The sequence below is a fragment of the Myotis daubentonii genome, chromosome 1 (assembly GCF_963259705.1).
Source record: "Myotis daubentonii chromosome 1, mMyoDau2.1, whole genome shotgun sequence".
NCBI lineage: Eukaryota > Metazoa > Chordata > Mammalia > Chiroptera > Vespertilionidae > Myotis > Myotis daubentonii.
Genome location: NC_081840.1, coordinates 42,941,866 through 42,961,479, shown reverse-complemented (window position 1 = coordinate 42,961,479; position 19,614 = coordinate 42,941,866). Strand labels below are relative to the sequence as shown.

Here is a 19,614-nt window from a genome sequence, read left to right as displayed (position 1 = left end):
GCCAGAGGCGTAGACCCCCATCACCCTCCGATCGCCTGATCGGCCCCTTGCCCAGGCCTGACACCTCCACCAGAGGTGTCAGGCTTGGACAGGGGACCCCCATCTCCCCCAGATCACTGGCTCTGGCCCCCGCCCAGGCCTGAGGCCTCTGGCCCAGGAATCATGCCTGGGCAGGGGACCCCCATCTCCCTCTGATCGCTTGCTCCACCCCCCGCCCAAGCCTGACGCCTCTGACCCAGGCTTCAGGCCTGGGCAAGGGGACCATCATATCCCCCCAATCCCCGGCTCCACCCCCCACCCAGGCCTGATGCCTCGGCCAGAGGAGTTGACCCTCATCACCCTCCGATCACCAATCACTGGATCGGCCCCTTGACCAGCCCTGAGGCCTCCGGCAGAGGTGTCAGGCCAGGCAGGGGACCCCCAGCTCCCCTCAGTTGCAGGCTCCGCCCCTGCCCAGGCCTAACGCCTCTGGCCTAGGCGTCCGGCCCGGGCAGCGGGGACCCGCAGCTGCAGCGGCCCCGCGATCGTGGGCTCCGCTTTAGGCCCAGGCAAGGGACCCCTAGCTCCTGGGACTGCCAGCTTCGACCGTGCCCAGCTCCCATCGCTGGCTCCACCCCTACTTCCTGCTATCACTGGCCAGGGCGGCAAAGGCACCTGATTCTCTGATCATGGCTGGGGGGCAGGGCAAAGGCGGCCCCAGGGCCGCCTTTGCCCTGCCCCCCAGCTCTTAGCTCCCCCCTGGGTTTCTGATCACTGTCAGTGTCAGGGGGCTTCTTCCTGCTTTCCCTTTTGCCTCCCTGCATTGTGCCTACATATGCAAATTAACCGCCATCTTGTTGGCCGTTAACTGCCAATCTTATTTGGCAGTTAATTTGCATATAGCCCTGATTAGCCAATGAAAAGGGTAGCGTCGTACGCCAATTATCATTTTTCGCTTTTATTAGTGTAGATACTGTTTTGTGATTAATCACTATGCTTTAATTATGTTCAATTTGTAACAATGAAATTAGGGGTCACCACAACATGAGGAACTGTATTAAAGGGTGGCGGCATTAGGAAGGTTGAGAACCACTGCTCTAAAGGAGGGGATTGTTATTTTTACGCCCAGGGTACCCTGGCAGGTAGCAGGTGCTGATGGGGGAGGAGGGCATGGCTGTTCCCCGGGGCGGTAGCTATGGAAGCTTTGCCGAGGGACCGGCTCAGGCCAGCAGCCGGCTAGCGGTGGTCGCGGGGAGGCGGTGGGGGGCGGGGAGGCCGAAGGGGGAATAACTGTCAAACCTCCCTGCTTGGCGCCATTATTTAAATAGTACGTGGCCGTTTGGCAGCTGTGCGTGCTCCGGGCGGGGCTCCGACCTCCGGGAGCGGGGCGGGGCCGCGGGTGGGCGGGGGCGGCGGGGCGAGCGGGCCGGGCCGGGGCGGGGCCAAGCGGGCGGGAGGGCGGGTGCCGCCACGGCCCCCGGCGAGGTTCAGTGCGCTTGCGCTGACAGACGCAAGATGGCGGACAGTGCGGAACTAAAGGTAAAGCGCAGCTCGAATTCACTTGTAATATTCGGCTGCGGGGACGGCGCCGCGGCTGTCGGGGGGGCTGGGTCTGGCCCTGGGGGGCCGCTCGGGCCGCCCTCCACCCGGGCCTGGAGTTGGGGGGAGGAGAGGCGGGCCCGGCCCCGCGGAGGGGGCCCGGCAGCGGCGGGCCGCGGGCCCCGGGTGCCTCAGGGGCGCTGACGGGTCGTCGCCGGCGTGTTATTGTTGTGGGCGCCCCTGGCGGGGGTGGCGGGGGAAGAGACCGGGAGTCGGAGGTGCGGGCTGCGGCCACCCCCGAGGCTGGGTCGTCTCCCGGTCCGGCCCGCCTCCCCGCCCTCCCGGGGGTGCGGGGGCCGGGGCAGGGTGTCCGCGCAGGGGGATTGGAAGCGCTCCCCGCGGCCGCTTCCTCTTCCTCCTCCGCCGGCCGGGCTCCTGTCAGGCGCTCTCAGACCCCCGGGAACTTGGCTCCGGCCGCCCCGCCCCTCCGAGGCCCCGGCCGCCCCCGCCCCGCTCGCTCTCCCCGGCCGCCCGCCTGTCAGGAGGCTGCCGGCGCCCCGCTCCCGGCGGCGCGGTCTGGGGCCGAGGCTGGGGTGCGGGGAGCAGCTCCATAAAGTTTCGTACAGCCCGTCGGCGTCGGGGTTCGCCTGCGGGGCCGCTGGGGAGCCTGCCGGGCGGGACGTTACTCTGATTCGGGGCCGCCGGGGGGAGAAACCGCCTGTTTGGCAGCGGCGGTGGGAAGCACCTCTCTCTCCTCTTCCTCCGGCCGGTGTGGAGGGCGAGAGGAGCCGGGGGGGGGGGGGGGGTCTGCACACACCATGATGGCGATGCTCTGGCTGACGGAGGTGGACGGTTCGTGTTTAGATCCCCCTGTTGCCTTTTGTTTGTAGGGACATCTCGCTGGCCATGTTGATCGGAACGACATTCTCCCCGTATCCCTGCTCCAACCCCCAATAAATAGAACGTTCCTCCGTTCCCCTCAACTGCACCGATGACTCTCCCGCCTCGCGCAGTGGGATGAAAGGGGGCCCCCCGCCCCCCCTCCCCCCCCCCCCCCCGTCTCCGGTACCTGATGATGGCTTCTTTGCCCGAGCAGATAGACCACGGCAGGCACCGGCAGCTGGGGGAGGGGGATGGGACCCTGAGGATTAGAGGGTGACAAACGGGGCTCCGCTTGAGTAATCGGGGTTTCGTGGCGAGCAGTTTTTAACTAAAACGCGTGTTATTTCGAGGCTCTGAAGGCGACATTGCCCTCTCTGTGGACCGAGCCGCTGGTCCTAGCCTGACCCAGAGCCCTGACATCTCTATCAGCGGAGACTGGCATATGCAGTTGTAAATCTTGGAGGGGCTCCTCTCTTTATAAGTAATAGAGGTCATGAAGATTTTTTTTCCTGCGTTATCATGAAACGACAACTTCCAGAGCAGCCAGATACTACTACTGGGTTAGCCTCTGGAGAGTGTTTCTGCAGAAAGCTTCGCTGAAAGATGCAAAGATCGTTTTTCCCCAATAATTGTGCGATGTTAACATTCCGAAATGTGTATATCCAGGCACTGTCTTTGGGTGTCATTCTTTTTAAATATACTTCCAATTACAAATTAAGAGACAGCAGATTTATAAGGGTTAGTTTCGTTTTCCCCCAGTTTAAAACTATGGCTGAAAATGAAAATGCCTCGGGAATTTGAATATTTGGAGGTAATTAACTCTTGAGCTAAAGAGTACAAAACTTTAGTTCATGTTTCTATCGTTTTACTCTCAAAATATAGTCACGGTGTGATCTTTGCTTTCTAGTACTTAATTTGTTAGCAGCCCTTTTGAATGCAGCTAATCAGTTCTGTTGAACATGGACCAGAGAGGGGAGCTGAAAGCTTGTGCTGCTATATTGTCACTCTTGATGCTGTCCAAGGAAACCGGTATGGAAAGCACATGCTGGGAGATTTCCGCCTTTGTTCTTTCTCATTTTAAGAAAGTGCCTTTGGGGATAGATGGATCAGATCCCTAGTGTGAGTCTTGTTAGGTGAAGTTTCTCTTTGCAGAAACGAGCCTGTATCAGATAAACGCAAAAACACTTGGGAGGGGAGGGGGGGGGGGAACATTTTTCTAAAATTGGTCTCATTTTCTTGCTCTCTCCAAAATCTCGTTGAGTTCTTTCAGAGGAGTTGTTTTCTACTTTTATGGTCCTCTTGTACAATTTTTTCAAGTAGTAACTGTTTTGATATACTGGTCTGTCACTGTGTGTGCCCAATACTTTGAGGAGCTGTGATTAATTGCTTAGCTGTGATCGCTGTATTAATCTTCTTAATACGTGATTGTGGTTATATTGCTGTTATTCTTGGAGGGGGGGGGGGAGATGATCTTAGGAATGCCTATCATAGTTATTTTAGAATGTATTTATTTATATAATGTTTTGTGCAGTGATACTCCTTTTAGAAATTGTATTTTCTGATTTTTGGAGGTAAACAGTATTTACTTCTAATAAGGTTGGAAAAGTCAGAGTAAGAATTAAGAAAGACCCAGATTTTTCAAAGTTTTATGTGAAAATACAGTACTTCCAATGGATTTCCATCTGTGAAGCTTTGAGTAAATGCAGTGACTTTTTAATCTTAACTTATAGCCCACATTTCATTTTGCTGTGGATTTGTATTTGATAATTATTTTCTTCATGGCCCATTTTTGTGAGTCCTTTTAGATTTATAACAAATCTGCAAAGATCAGATGTTAAAAATGGATAGATCTGTATCCCCTATAGATTCCGTGCAAGCTGCAACACTTACAGATCCTGCCAATAAAAATTGGATTGTGAGTCCTACATATCAAAAAGAGTTCTCTATGCACATTTGTGAAAGGTTTAAGGGGAATACCCATAAATGACATTTGTGAGAATGTAGAGAGTGAGCATTTTATTATCTTTAAGAACATAAAAGCAGGAGGGTGAGATGGCTAGCTGATACTGGAAGTTAATCTGACAGCTTCATATATCCTTTCTTAAAGCACTTTTAAAAAAATTACAAATGGACCTAACAGGTTTGGCTCAGTGGATAGAGCGTCAGCTTGCGGACTGAAAGGTCCCAGGTTCGATTCCCGTCAAGGGCATGTACCTTGGTTTTGGGCACATCCCCCCAGTAGGAGGTGTGCAGGAGGCAGCTGATCGATGTTTCTCTCTCATTGATGTTTCTAACTCTCTATCCCTCTCCCTTCCTCTCTTTAAAAAATCAATAAAATATATTAAAAAAAATTACAAATGTTTTTTGCATGAAAATTCATGTCAGGTTATATTGCCATTTTAGCTCACAGGAGGAACAGTGGTAAGGAAGAAATTCATTATCATTTTAGTGGAGTAAATGGTGGAATTCAATGGGAAGACAAACCATACTTTTAAAACCATATTTTAAAAAGTATAAGCTTGACAGTAAATTCTGTTGTCATATTTTGCCTCTTCATTTTCAAGAGATAGCCACTTAATTTTGATATTTTGTGGTGTAATTTGCCTGCTTTTATTTCAGATAGGAGCAAGTAAATCTGACAATTTATTCATGGATTTGATTTGAATTTCCATAACTTGCTTTTGTCAAGAGCCACATTTAGATGGCTTTTGTTTTATGTCACCATTTTTATGAACATTACTTAAGAACAATTTATAGAACACTTTAGTTTTTAAATATTTAATATAATTGTTTTGAAATACTGCCTTTTCTTCCACCGTTTCCTCCTGGGTGATTGTATTGTATTTCTCTTCAAAGAGTCTCTTGTAATCCCTGTTGATTGCTTAGTGTTTAGTGGTGAGTCCATAGCTGATTAACCTTGGGTTTCTCCCAGTGAACTCCATCAACATGCTGCTCCATGGTTCTTGCTGAGGCTTTTGAGTTCAGTGTAATTCGTACCCTTTTCTGCTGGTAGCTAGGGATTAAAAAAAACCAAAATGGCTCATGATCGTACGGTGGGAACTGGGAAGAAATATTTAAGTTCCTGAAAAACTGGTGTTTATGATGAGATGTAGCTATTTTGTTGTTTTGTTTTTTTTTTGAGATGTGGCCTTTAGAAACAAACAAAACCCCTGGTTCATTACTTCATATAATTGGTTGTAGTGTTTTCTGACGTATTCTGCTCTGGCATTAAGCACCTTGTGGTTTTTTTAATGTATGTTTAAACAATCTTATGTAGTGCTTTGCAGGTCATAATGTATCACATTATCTCATTTGATCTTTCCAACAGTTCTTTGAGGTAGGAAAGGCAGGTAATATCTCTCTCTCATCAATAAAGTGAGCCCAGAAAGGGTAAGTGACTAACCCAAGGTCATAACAAATAAAAGTGGCAGGAACTTGAAAGGTCTTGTGATTTCAAAATGTTGTACTGTAGACTGCCTTAGATGTTCCGTATTAGTCCTGGTGCCTTGCTTACTAAGAATTCTAGTTATGTTGTGGCTGATACTTTTCCCTATTGCTCTTTGCCCCCAGGGTATTTTGGGATGTAATTTGGGGGATTTTTTTGCAAGGAAGATTTTGGAGTTTGTTAGTTGGAATCATAAATATTAATTCTTAGAAATACCATTTTTGCTTGGGAATATTTCAGGGAATAGTGAAAAAGTAGGCAGGAAAATAAACAACATCTGTAATTCCAGCACTTAGAAATATCATGGTCAATATCTGGGTTATCCAGTTATTTTTTCTCTCTGAGCATATGTATTTGTATATTCATCACAAAAAATAACATGCTACTTTTGGTTTTTTTTAAAAATATATTTTAGTGATTTTTTACAGAGAGGAAGGGAGAGAGATAGAGAGTTAGAAACATCGATCAGCTGCCTCCTGCACATCCCCCACTGGGGATGTGCCCGCAACCCAGGTACACGCCCTTGACCGGAATCGAACCTGGGACCCCCCCAGTCTGCAGGCTGACGCTCTATCCACTGAGCCAAACCGGTTTTGGCAACTTTTGTTTTGTAATCTGCTGTTTTCATGCCTAGCTTTCTCTTTTATTCAGGTAGTCTCATCTTTGGACAATTAAATTATTTTCACTTTCTTGCTATTTTAAACAGTGTCTTGATAAATAGCCTGATATAAAAGTTTGCAAATGTTTTATTCTAACTCAATATATTAATATGACAGACCTTTTGGTGCTTTAGGGAGCAGTGCAGATGGTATTTTGAGTAGATGAAGTGGGAGTGAAATAAGTAATTTCTTGTTCATTGTCTATACCTTTATTTTTGTTCCTATAAATCTGTTAGATAAGGTTATTAAATGATGGCCGATATTTTATAAAATGTAAGCAAACATTTCTTCTGAATCAGAACATTCAATAAAGTATGAAATGGATTATGAAATAGTATGTATAACTTATTTCAAATATGTTTGATTTTGGGAAATTATATCTCAATAATCAGATATTGCAAGATTTTGTGCCTTGTTTTTAGATGCTCATCTGTTTTTAAGTGGCATTTTAAAAAGCATTGCTGAACATTAATCTAGAGAAAGTGGAAATGAGAATTTGCCTTACTCACATTTTTAATCTCAGAGAAGTGTTGCTATAGTATTAGATTGGTAGGTACCATTATTTCTAGGAGGTACCTACTTTGGAGAAAGGTTATATAGGCAATGAAAACATTTTTCTGTTTTAAGAAGGAACCTTTGTGGGTTAAATCAATTAATAAATGTATATGTGAATTAAGATTATTTGTGTAACATCTGAAAAATACAGCACTGTAGAAGGAACAGTTGGTGAAATTAAGGGTGTGAAATTAAACATACTCTAAATTTGATGTCAAATTTGGTCCCCACCTAAACCTAAATTTATGTAACAAATTTTATCATTAGAATTTTTAAAAGATAGGTGATAAATGTAAAAGTGCTTAGTTTTCCTTTACTGTCTATAATAATAATAAAAGCATAATATGCTAATTAGACCAGACAGCTGAATGACCTTCCAGACAAAGCCAGGGCTGTGCTGATCCCCTTGCACGAATTTCATGCATCGGGCCTCTAGTCTATAATAATAGAGTAATATGCTAATTAGACCGGGCAGCTGAACAACCTTTCAGACGTCATTCTGGATGGCCTTCCTGATGAAGCTGAGGCAGTTAGGGGCTAATCAGGCAGGCAGAATGGTTAGGGGCGATCAGGCAGGCAGGCAGGCGAGCAGTTAAAAGCCAGTGGTCCTGGATGGCGAGAGGGTGTAGGCCGGCTGAGGGAACCCCCCCCTCCCGTGTACAAATTTGGTGCACTGTGCCTCTAGTTAATTTTATACTAGGACTAATTGCCATGCACTTTTTGCTACTCTTGCTACAAAATGTTACTGTACTTCCCTTTCCATGTTAAAAATTATGGAATTCCCATTGTTTTTTATTTTCCTCTACTCTTGGTTTCAATGATATCACATGAAAAGATAGCTCCCCAAATCCCTTCTCCCCTTAGAATTTTCTGCTAAACTTCATTCTTTGCCATGCACTTCTAAAATTCATCAAAATTAAGAAACCACCTTTTTTCCTTCTTAACCTTAGATCAAGCAAACAAACAAAAAAACACTCTGAACATTAATTAGTAAATATGAAATATCACTAACACGGGACTGTTAACAAATGCTCTTTTTTTTTTCCCCCCCCAAATGTTCTTATTTTTAAGAACTTCATCTCTTTCTTACCCTTCCTGCTATTCTCCACTTTCAATTCCCCCCTTGCCAGGTTAATTTTCCCAAAACAGTCCTTTCATCCTGTCACTCCAGTGGCTTTCCATCAAAAACAGGATTAAAGTCTTAGCTCTCATTTTGGTATTAAAGATTTTCTATAGGCTGACCCTAGTCTACTTTGTATGTTTTGTCTCCCCCACTGTATAGCAAAGTCATTAACTTAAAGCCAGAGATGTTAGTTTGCTGCTTCTTGTTGAACAGTATTCTGTTTTCTTTCTTTTTTTTTTAAATTTTTTTATTGATTTTTTACAGAGAGGAAGGGAGAGATATAGAGAGTTAGAAACATCGATGAGAGAGAAACATCTATCAGCTGCCTCCTGCACACTCCCTACTGGAGATGTGCCCGCAACCCAGGTACATGCCCATGACCGGAATCGAACCTGGGACCCTTTAGTCCGCAGGCCGAAGCTCTATCCACTGAGCCAAACCGGTCAGCCAGTATTCTGTTTTCTATACTGTTCCATTCTCACCCATCAGTTACCCCGTTCCCTGTGGACACAGTAGGTGCTTAAGATATATTTGTCAAATGAACAAATTATATTCAAGATTTTTGTTAGTGAGAGGGCTAGTGCACATGTTCATTTGTCAGTCTAAATTGTAAATGTTCTGAGATAGGGTTATATATCTTCATGCTTTTTTAATGGCTGCTTTTTAGATAAATTTGCATAACATTAAATCCACAATACTTTATGAAAGACTATTTTAGATTTATTTATATATCTTTACCTTATATAAATAATAAATGAATATATTATTTCTCATTGTAGTGATATAGCAGTAAATGGCGTTAATTTTTTAAAAATATATTTTTATTGATTTCAGAGAGTAAGGATGAGAGAGAGAGAGAGAGAGAGAGAGAGAGAGAGGGAGGGAAGGAGAGAGAGAAACATCAATGATGAGAAAGAATCATTGATCGGGTGCCTCCTGCATGCCCCCTACTGGGGATCGAGCCCGCAACCCTGAATCGGACTGTGACCTGGTTCATAGGTCGATGCCCAATCACTGAGCCACACTTACTGGGCAAATAGTGTGGGGTTTTGTTTTTTTTCAATCCTTACCTGAGGATATCTTTCCATTGATTTTTAGAGAGAGTGGAAGAGAGAGGGAAAGACAGAGAGATATCGATTGAGAGAAACACGATTGGTTGCCTTCTGCATGTGCCCTGACCAGGGCCCAAGCCCGAGAGGAGCTTGCAACTGAGGTACGTGCCCTTGACTGCAGTCAAATTTAGGACCTTTTGGTCCACAGGCTGATACTCCTCTGTCTACTGAGTCAAACTGGCTAGGGCCAAATGGTTTTTCTGTTTTGTTTTTCTAGGCTCCTGGGTTTATTTGAGGGTAACTTTAAGTGGATGTGGCCCTTTTGATTGACTTTTTTTTGTTGCATCACTTTTTTTCTTTCTTTATTGATTAAGGTATTACATATGTGTGCTTATCTCCCCATTGCCCCCTCAACCCTCTCCCCCCAACCCCGCTCATGCCCTCACCTCCCTGGTGTCTGCGTCCATTGGTTATGCTTATATGCATGTGTACAAGTCCTTTGGTTGATCTCCCCCCCCCCATGGTTTTTAATATATTTACAAGTTGTGCAACCATCATCACAATCAATTTTAGAATATTTTTAACCTCCAAATAAATCATGCACCCTTCAGCTATCACTTCTATTTCCCACAACTCAACTCCCCTTCAGACAGCTATTACATTCTGTCTCTGTAGATTTACCTAATTCAGACAGTTCTTATATAAATGGAATCATCCTCCTATATAATAAAAGGCTAATATGCAAATAGACCAAATGGTGGAACAACCGAACAACCAGGTGCTTTGACGTGTGCTGACCATCAGAGGGCATGTGTGGAGCATGGCGGGCGTCGGTCGCGGCGGGATGGTGGAGCAGTTGAGCGGGGGCACCAGACCAAGGCAGGGCACCAGTCGCTGTCATTGGGGCGAGCCTCTGGTGGTTACTAAAAATTCTTTACTCCCCCATGCCACGGTCCCGCCCGGAGCTTGCACCTGCTGTTGGTGCCAGCCCTGCTCACACCCACTGCCAGTGCCAGAGCCGCCGCTCACACCACTGCCAGCGCTGCCGCTTGCACCCACTGCTGGCACCCGGTGCCGGTCCTGATTGCTGGTGCCATCAGCGGTTGTGAGCAGTGGCTGTCGGCCTTGATTGCCCCTGAGGGCTTCTACACCTCCCCCTGCTCTTGAGGGGTGATCGGGGCAGCAGCCGCCGCTGGCCCTGCTCGCATCTGCTGCTGGCGCTGGCCTCAATCGCTCTGCGCTTTCAGAGGGTGTGAGCGGGGCTGGCGCTGTCGGCATGTGGGAGCAGTGGCGGTGGGAGCAGGGCTGCCAGCAGAGGGGACTGGGGCCATGGCAGTAGGGGCCGGGCGGGGATGTGGAGAATAGGCTGAGACCTGCCCCTGTGCCCACTACAGCCTCACGGCCCACAGTTCCTTTTAAGATGCACAAATTTGTGCACTGAGCCACTAGTGTAATATATAGTCCTTTGTGTCTGAGCTATTCATTTTTCTTTGTGGGCATTTTTTTTTAAATATATTTTATTGATTTTTTACAGAGAGGAAGGGAGAGAGATAGAGAGTTAGAAACATCGATGAGAGAGAAACATCGATTAGCTGCCTCCTGCACATCTCCTACTGGGGATGTGCCCGCAACCCAGGTACATGCCCTTGACCGGAACCGAACCTGAGACCTTTCAGTCCGCAGGCTGACGCTCTATCCACTGAGCCAAACCGGCTTCGGCCTTTGTGGGCATTTAATTATGTATATTTGTATAATATTTATAACTTACTGTGTGTGTATATGTCTAGATTCATGACAAACTAAGTGCATAAAGGAACTCAGTTTTTATTAAATGAGTGTACTTGAACATAAACATTTTCTGAAAACATAAATGGGATCATACTATATATAGCTTTTTTTCACTTACTAACATACTGAAGATCTTTCCATGACATCTCCCAAATGAGATGGTCTTATTCCTTTTTTTAAAATCAGAAGTATATTTATTATTGATAGTGAATGAAGAATATATGGAACGCTTCACGAATTTGTGTGTCATCCTTGTGCAGGGGCCGTGCTAATCTTTGTACCATTCCAATTTTATGTGCTGTCAAAGAGAGCACTGGTCTTTTTCTTTTCAAATTTGTTTTTACTGATTTTTTAGAGAAGGGAAGGGAAGAGGGCTAGAGAAAAATATCAATCGGCTGCCTCCTGCACACCCCCTATTGCAGCGGTTCTCAACCTGTGGGTCGCGACTCCTTTGGGGGTTGAACGACCCTTTCACAGGAGTCGCCTAAGACCATTGGAAAACACATGTATAATTACGTATTGTTTTTGTGATTAATCATTATGCTTTAATTATGTTCAATTTGTAGCAATGAAAATACATCCTGCATATCAGATGTTTACATTACGATTCATAACAGTAGCAAAATTACAGTTATGAAGTAGCAACGAAAATAATTTTATGGTTGGGGGTCACCACAACATGAGGAACTGTATTAAAGGGTTGCGGCATTAGGAAGGTTGAGAATCACTGCCCTATTGGGTATCGAGCCTGCAATCCAGGCATGTGCCCTGACCAGGAATTGAACCGGTGACCTCTTGGTTCATGGGCTGATGCTCAACCATTGAGCCATATGGCTGAGCTAGAGAGCACTGGTCTTAACTTTTTACAACAGTGTAAATATTTCATGTGTATGTTTATAAAGGTTTACTTCTTGAACTTATCAATGTATGTCTAAAAATCCTTGTTTTGATGGTTTGTTATACCAATTAAAAAAATAGTTGCTGCATTTAATGTAATCTCTATACTCTTAATACTGGAGTTTCATTTAAAAATAGGAATGAAAACTGTTACAGGTAAGGGTTGTTTGGTTTGAGGAGAGATGGAATGTAGGCTCTTTATGGGGTTCTGGCAGGACACAGCCAAATAAGTTCATTTTCTATTTGGGTTTCTCAGTGTGAGCATGCCTGTTTCAGCTTCATGGCATAGTGCTTAAAATAGAATTTAACATACTATCTTGTGCTTTGGTGAATTTTAAGACTTTTTTTATAGTCATGTAGGCCTAATTTTTTAAAAAAATCTGGAAGATTTCAGGATGAATAATTTTTTCATTTTAAAAATAATTATTCTGGTCTATGGGCTTCTGTAAGTTACCCATGAAAGCAAATGTAGAAGGCACCTAGCTCAGGGCCTAGCTTATGATAGGTACTTGGTAATTATTTGTTACTTACTTGAGATGTATTTATTATACTATCATTCATTATATGTTTGAGTGTCTCTCCAAGTATATGTGTGTATTTATTTAAACACTTTTGTTTGAGGAAATATTTATTAAAACATTACCTTTTTAAAAAAATATATATTTTTATTGATTTCAGAGAGGGAGGGAGATCGACCCATAACCTGTGCAGGGAATAGAACTGTGACCTCCTGGTTCATGGGTCGGTGCTCAATTATTGAGCCACGCTGGTCAGGCAAACATCTTTTTTTAACCATACAAGTAATGTATCAGCTATTACAGTGGTTCTCAAAGTCTATTTTCTAGTCCCCTGGTGGTTCTCCAGACTCTTTCTGGGAGTCCTTTAGGTCAAAACTATTTTCCTAATATAATAAAACATTATTTACTATATTGACATTTGCAAACTTAACAGTGGGTAAAATTGCTGGTGTCTTAGCAGGAATTAAGGCAGTGGCACTAAACTGTACAAGTTTAGTATATCACCTTGCACTTGGAATTAAAATGTAAATGCCAGTTACATTTTAATTTCTTAATGAACCAGTAACACTAATTTTATTATGTCTTAATACTTGATTACACTTTAGAAAATATTTTTTGTGATGAAATGGAAAGTACTTGTAAAACACTTTTACTAAATACCAAATCTTATGGTTAACTCAAGGAAAAGAAGCTGTGCAATTGTAGGAGTTGCATGCTGAACTAGCTGCTTAAAAAAAAAAGTTATTGATTTCAGAGAGGAAGGGAGAGAGAGAGAGAGATAGAAACATCATTGATGAGAGAGAATCATTGATTGGCTGCCTCCTGCATGATGGGGATGGAGCCTGCAACCTAGCATGTGCTGTGACCGGGAATGGAACTGTAACCTCCTGGTTCATAGGTTGACACTCAACCACTGAGCCATGCCAGCTGGGCTGAACTAGCTGCTTTTTTAATGGAATACCATTTTTACTTGACATGACTGTATATATGAAGCTCAATAAAAGAAAGTTCTTATTGCCTTTTTTTTCCTGGCCATTGACTTTGTTTGTTTTATTTAGTTATTATTATTGAGAAGAATTGTCATATAAGTGTTAAAATAATCAGAACTGCCACAGCTTAGAGGAACCTAAGGAGACATGACAACTAAATGCAATGTGACATCTTGGATGGGATCTTAGAACAGAAAAAACTAAAATAAAAAAGTAAATATGAATAAAGTAGACTTTAATAATAACGTATCAATATTGGTTCATGTTAATGTAAAATGTTAATTGGGGAAATTGGGTGGAGTATGTGGGAACTCTCAATGTCTGTAAATCTAAAACAGTTAAAAAAAAAAAAAAAAGGATCTGCTCCAGAGTCAAATATGCTGGGTACATCATTGCTTAAGATAACCAAAATCTCATATATTTTTTTCTTTAATTCTCTTTATAGACTGGTTGTAGGGACAGGTTTCCTGCCGGCCACCTGGGGCCACTATGTGGACAAGGCTGGGCTATTTACAGGCCTGTTGTGAGCGCTGTACTGTGGCGCCTCCTGAGGAAACCTTGGTTTTGAAATTTGCCTGCCAACCCTAGGGTCTTGTACAGTTCATTCTAGGGACTCTGTTTTCCTGTTTTTCTTGTAGTTACACTTATTCCCTCCTCTAGGTCATCAGCCTTTGAGTTATGACTTATCTTACTGTTTCCTGAATTTCTTTCCTCTAGTCTAGCTGTTAACAAAATATGGTTTGTGGACCCCTGTTGATCCACAAGACTATCCTAAGGGATCTTTCAAAAACAATTTTCATAATAATACCAAGATGTTATTATCAGTTTCCCCTAGATTGACATTTGTTCTGGTGGTGCAAAAGCAATGAGGGGTAAAGCTGCCTCGCACATTAGCATGAGTTAATAAGGCAGCGGCACCAATTGTACTTACTGGTAGTCATTGTGTTCTTTACCACTATGCACTCTCAGTTAAAAAAATCCAGGATCACGTAGAATATCTTCCATGAAGCAATAAAAGTGTTAATTTCATTAAATCTTGACCCTTGAATACATGTCTTTTTGATACAGTGCTTAATGATGAAATGTAAAGTATGAGTAAAGCATTTCTATTAAATACTGAAAAACAATGGTTGTCTCGAGGAGAAGCATTTGTGCAATTGTTTTGATTTGCAAACTGAATTCCCTGTTTTATTTTTCTGACACAACATTGTTACTTGAAAGAACTCAAAACTGACAGAGTGTAGTTATTCAGACTTTGGTACTCAGCAGACATTTTCTCAAAACTAGAGTGAGCTTGTGTCCCTGCAAGAAAAACAACCGACTGTATTTGTTGCTACTATGAGTTTGACAGCTTCCTAGTACTAGGCTTTTTTTTTTTTTTTAAATATAAAATCAATGGTGGTAGTAATGAATGTGATATAGTGAAGTTGTGTTGAAAAGTGTCAACATTTTAAAGGATCATGTAATTCAGTGAACCAGTATTTTCTAAATAACCAGTGCACGGTTTTAAACATTACGCATGGGCTAAAAAAAAGCCATTGGAAATGGAAGATAGACCTATGGATTTCAATATATCAGAGTAGGAAATGTTCACAGATAGGGTTTCAGATTCCATATTGCTATTGCAACAGCCTTTAAGAAACTCCCACTTGTTGAGTTTTAGTGAAGGTTCAAAGAATAGCCACAGTTATTCTTTGTAGAGGCTGAGTTTTTTTCATTCAATATTTCAATCAAAATCTAATGCCGCCCTACCAGTGTGACTCAGTGGTTGAGTGTCGACCTATGAATAAGGAGGACATGGTTTGATTCCCAGTCAGGCTCCATCCCCATTGGGGACGTGCAGGAGGCAGCCTATCAGTGATTCTCTCTTATCATTGATGTTTCTATTTCTCCCTCTCCCTTCCTCTCTGAAATCAATAAAAATATAAAATAAATAAGTAAAGATAAGGTTTAAAAAATCTAATGCAGCAGATTGACTGCAAAAGTGGATATGAGAATCAGACATTAAAGAGATTTGCAAAAATGTACAGTGACAGTCTTCCTGCAATTTTTGTTGTTGTTTTGGAATACAGTTTTTTTAAAGTTAGTATGTGATGTGTGTTAACAAGTAATGAGTTCATTATTATTTTTAAATGATAATGAACATTTAAATTTTTTTCAATTTTAATTTCTATCACAGCCTATCTAAATTTAATCTTTTTTTGTTCAAAACTAGAAGAGTCCAGAGAGCAAAACCTTTGATAACCTGAACACTTTTTTTTTTTTTTGGTAACCCTCATCTGAGGATATTTTTTCTATTGACTTTTAGAGAGAGTAGAAGGGAGGGGGAGAGACCACAGGGAGAGGAACATTGATGTGAGTGAGACACTTTGATTGGTTGCCTCCTGCACACATCCAGACCGGGGCCAAGGATCGAACCTGCAACCCAGGTATGTGCCCTCGACCGGAATTGAACCTGAGACCATTCAGTCTGTAGGCTGATGCTCTAACCACTGAGCAACCGGTTAGGGCTGAGCACTTTTTAAATATAAGATTCACAGTACAGGTACAGGAGTCTGTGGTTTATTGATTTACTTTAATTTGAGAGAGAGAGTGAGAGGGAGAGAGGGAGGGAAAGGGCGGGAGAGGGGGAGAGAGAGACAGAAAACGAACACATCCATGATGTGAGAGAGAAACATCACCCATCAGTTGTCTCCTGCATGTGCTCAACCAGGTATGGAAACTGACCAGGGATTAAACCTGAACCCACAACCTAGGTATGTGCCCTGATGAGGAATGGACCCCAGCCCCCACCTTCTGGTCTACGGGACAGTGCTCCAACCGAGGCACAAGTCAGGACCAGGAGTCAGTAGTTTAGAATGGGAATATCGCTTTTACCTTCTCACCCATGGTATTTCTTACAATTTAAAAGAAAAAACAGTTTACTTATAGATGATAGCGATCCATTTACAAGGCAAGTTTGCTAAGCAGAAGGGGCTTAATTGTATCTTGTATCTCTAGTAAAAATGCTAAACAGTAATGGCTTGCATTAAAGAATGAGCTCCAAATACTTTAAATTAATAATGGTGTGGGAGTTGTATAACTTTTTATTTTGTCAAGGTTATGTCTCAATCTTTGATTGCCCTCCTCCCCCCTTACCCCCCATAGTAGGGGGTAGAAATAGTTTGGGTAAATAAAAAATCCATACAGGTGTGTTCCATAACCTAATTTTAGCCAATAATTTCTTCAGATTTTATTAGCTCTTACCAAATATTTTAAGATGATGGATTTGTATTCAGCCTATTTTTTATTGTTATTTTTTCAGCCTATTTTGTTTTCTTTCCCTCTTGTGGGATTAACATGGGGCATACAGATTATGAATCTAGATATTATAAAACTTTGAATGCTTTTTAGTTTCTTTCTACCTTTCTTTAGATTTGTTTGAAAAACTTCAACTTCCGTATTTCTTTAAAAAAAGTGTACATATATACTTTTTAAATATATATGCATATATATATACTTTATTTTATTTTATTTTTTAATATATTTTATTGATTTTTTACAGAGAGGAAGAGAGAGATAGTTAGAAACCTCGATGAGAGAGAAACATTGATCAGCTGCCTCCTGCACATCCCCCACTGGGGAAGTGCCCGCAACCCAGGTATCCTTTATTTTAAATTGATTTTTTTTACAGAAAGGAAGGGAGAGGGATAGAGAGCTAGAAACATTGATGAGAGAGAAACATCAGTCAACTGCCTCCTGCACACCTCCTACTGGGGATGTGCCCGCAACCAAGGTACATGCCCTTGACCAGAATCGAACTTGGGACCCTTCAGTCTGCAGGCCAACGCTCTATCCACTGAGCCAAACCGGTTAGGGCTATACTTTTTAATGTATATGTATATATGTATTTCAGAGAGGAAAGGAGCGGGAGAGAATTAGAATCATCAATGATGAGAGAGAATCATTGGTCAGCTGCCTTCTGCACATCCCCCACTGGGGATCGAGCCCACAACCTGGGCATGTGCCCTGACTGGGAATTGAACTGTGACCTCCTGGTTCATAGCCACCTTGGCCGGGAAGCTTCTGATTTTTAAAAAAAATATATTTTTATTGATTTCCGAGAGGAAGGGATGGGGGAGAGAAAGAGAGAGAGAGAGAGAGGGAGAGAGAGAGAGAGAGAGAAAGAGAAACATCAGTGATGAGAGAGAATCATTGATTAGCTACCTCCTGTACACCCCCTACTGGGATCGAGCCTGCAACCTGGGCATGTGCCCTTGACCAGAATTGAACCCGGTACCCTTTAATACACTGGCCAATGCTATATCCACTGAGCCAAACCAGCTAGGGCAGGGCAGCTTCTGTATTTTTTAAGCATCTTTCCTCAGAGTATTAAAGTAAGATGGGAAAAGAAGGATTTTTATTGCAAAAGTTACTCTAAAATGTGATTTCAAAATAAAGTAGCCTTTTAAGCACGAAAGATAGATATATTTTTAAAGCATGGTATCTAATAGAATCATAATTAGGAAAAAGAACATGAATTTTAGGATTGCCATTAAGTTTTACTCCTGAATTTAGATAGTAATCCCAGGTATAATTCAGGCTAAGGATAAATAGTGAAAATTAACAACCCTTAATTTCAGACTGTTTTTAAAAAGTTACTTCTTGGTATATGTGGCAACTATTTTAAAAAGTTATTGCAAGTGTTAACCCTGCTCTGCCTAATAGAAAGGATATTAGAGAAGCAGTATTTGCATGTAAACAAAATGTGCTTATAAGTATTGGATAGTTTGTACTGTTGAGTAGGTTCAACTTTGCTACTTATAAGTTGGTTGATAATTGTCTAGGACATATTTACTTGTAGGTAAACACTTTATACTCCACTGAGTTATTAGTTTTTTGGAATCTGCTAATCTAATAGGTGATTCTACTGATTGTGGAGCATGATACTGAACATTTTGTTTTGCAAGTAGATTTCAATTTTATTTGTAGCTTTAGTAAAAGTGGTCCTTTTTTGTTGTTCAACCATCTGTCATCTTTTTAAAAAAAAATATATTTCATTGATTTTTTACAGAGAGGAAGGGAAGGGAGAGGGATAGAGAGTTAGAAACATTGATGAGAGAGAAACATCCATCAGCTGCCTCCTGCATACCCCCTACTGGGGATGTGCCCGCATCCAAGGTACATGCCCTTGACCAGAATCGAACCTGGGACCCTTCAATCCGTAGGCCGACGCTCTATCCACTGAGCCAAACTGCTTAGGGCAACCATCTGTCATCTTTTTTTTTTTTTTTAAATATATTTTATTGATTTTTTACAGAGAGGAAGGGAGAGAGATAGAGTGTTAGAAACATCGATGAGAGAGAAACATCGATCAGCTGCCTCCTGCACATCTCCCACTGGGGATATGCCCGCAACCCAGGTACATGCCCTTGACCGGAATCGAACCCGGGACCCTTCAGTCCACAGGCCGACGCTCTATCCACGGAGCCAAACCGGCTTCGGCCCATCTGTCATCTTAACTGCATAATCCACTTGAGGAAATGGGTTCCGAAGGTGATGGTATGTTTGAGGCAGCGGTCGCCAACCAGTGGTCCGTGGACCACTGGTGGTCCGTGAGGTCCAAAAGGTTGGCGCCCACTGGTTTCGTGGGCAGGGTGATGATGCTGTGAATGCTATTGAATCCAAAGGGTTTGTCCTCCGTCCAAGATAATTCTACAAATAAAGTTAATCAAGGAAAAACATGATATTGATGTGAAATGCAAATAGTTAAATTTAAGCTTTTATTATTAGCTGTGGTATTTGAAGAAGTAAATTAGGGTATTTGAAGAAGTAAATAATAACCTTGTTAATATGAAAATAATTTCATTTGATTTAAAAATTAATTGAATTATTAATATTTTCCTTTTTATAGTTTTAGGTCATTAAAAACTAGATATTGAATAGAACCTTTTTTACCTTATGGTTAGGCCTTTTCATAGTACTCCTTTATTTAGTAAATATTTGAGTGTATGCTGTGTGCCTGGTACTACACTAGTCATCAGTGTATAAAGATAATTATAAAACATAATTCTGACAGGATGAAATTCAGTCTGGTAGACAGATTAGACATAATCTATCATAATTACCTGCTTCAGAGCAATAATGTGTGTAGTTGATAAGTACTTTTTGCTTATCTTTGTATCTACATTTTTTAATTATATTTTTTA

The 19,614-nt window shown here is 42.4% G+C and overlaps 1 protein-coding gene and 1 pseudogene across 1 annotated transcript in view; one reads left to right on the top strand and one right to left on the bottom strand.

Annotated features, from left to right (window-relative positions):
* Positions 1-1,437: 1,437 nt before the first annotated feature.
* PIAS1 (protein inhibitor of activated STAT 1) overlaps positions 1,438-19,614 on the top strand; it is a 131,517-nt gene continuing 113,340 nt past the window's right edge. The window contains exon 1 of the mRNA XM_059697246.1: positions 1,438-1,518. Within this exon, the coding sequence (XP_059553229.1) occupies positions 1,495-1,518 (24 nt within the window). The 5' untranslated portion in view covers positions 1,438-1,494. The remainder of the gene's footprint in view (positions 1,519-19,614) is intronic.
* Positions 11,238-11,334, bottom strand: LOC132224033 (U6 spliceosomal RNA; annotated as a pseudogene).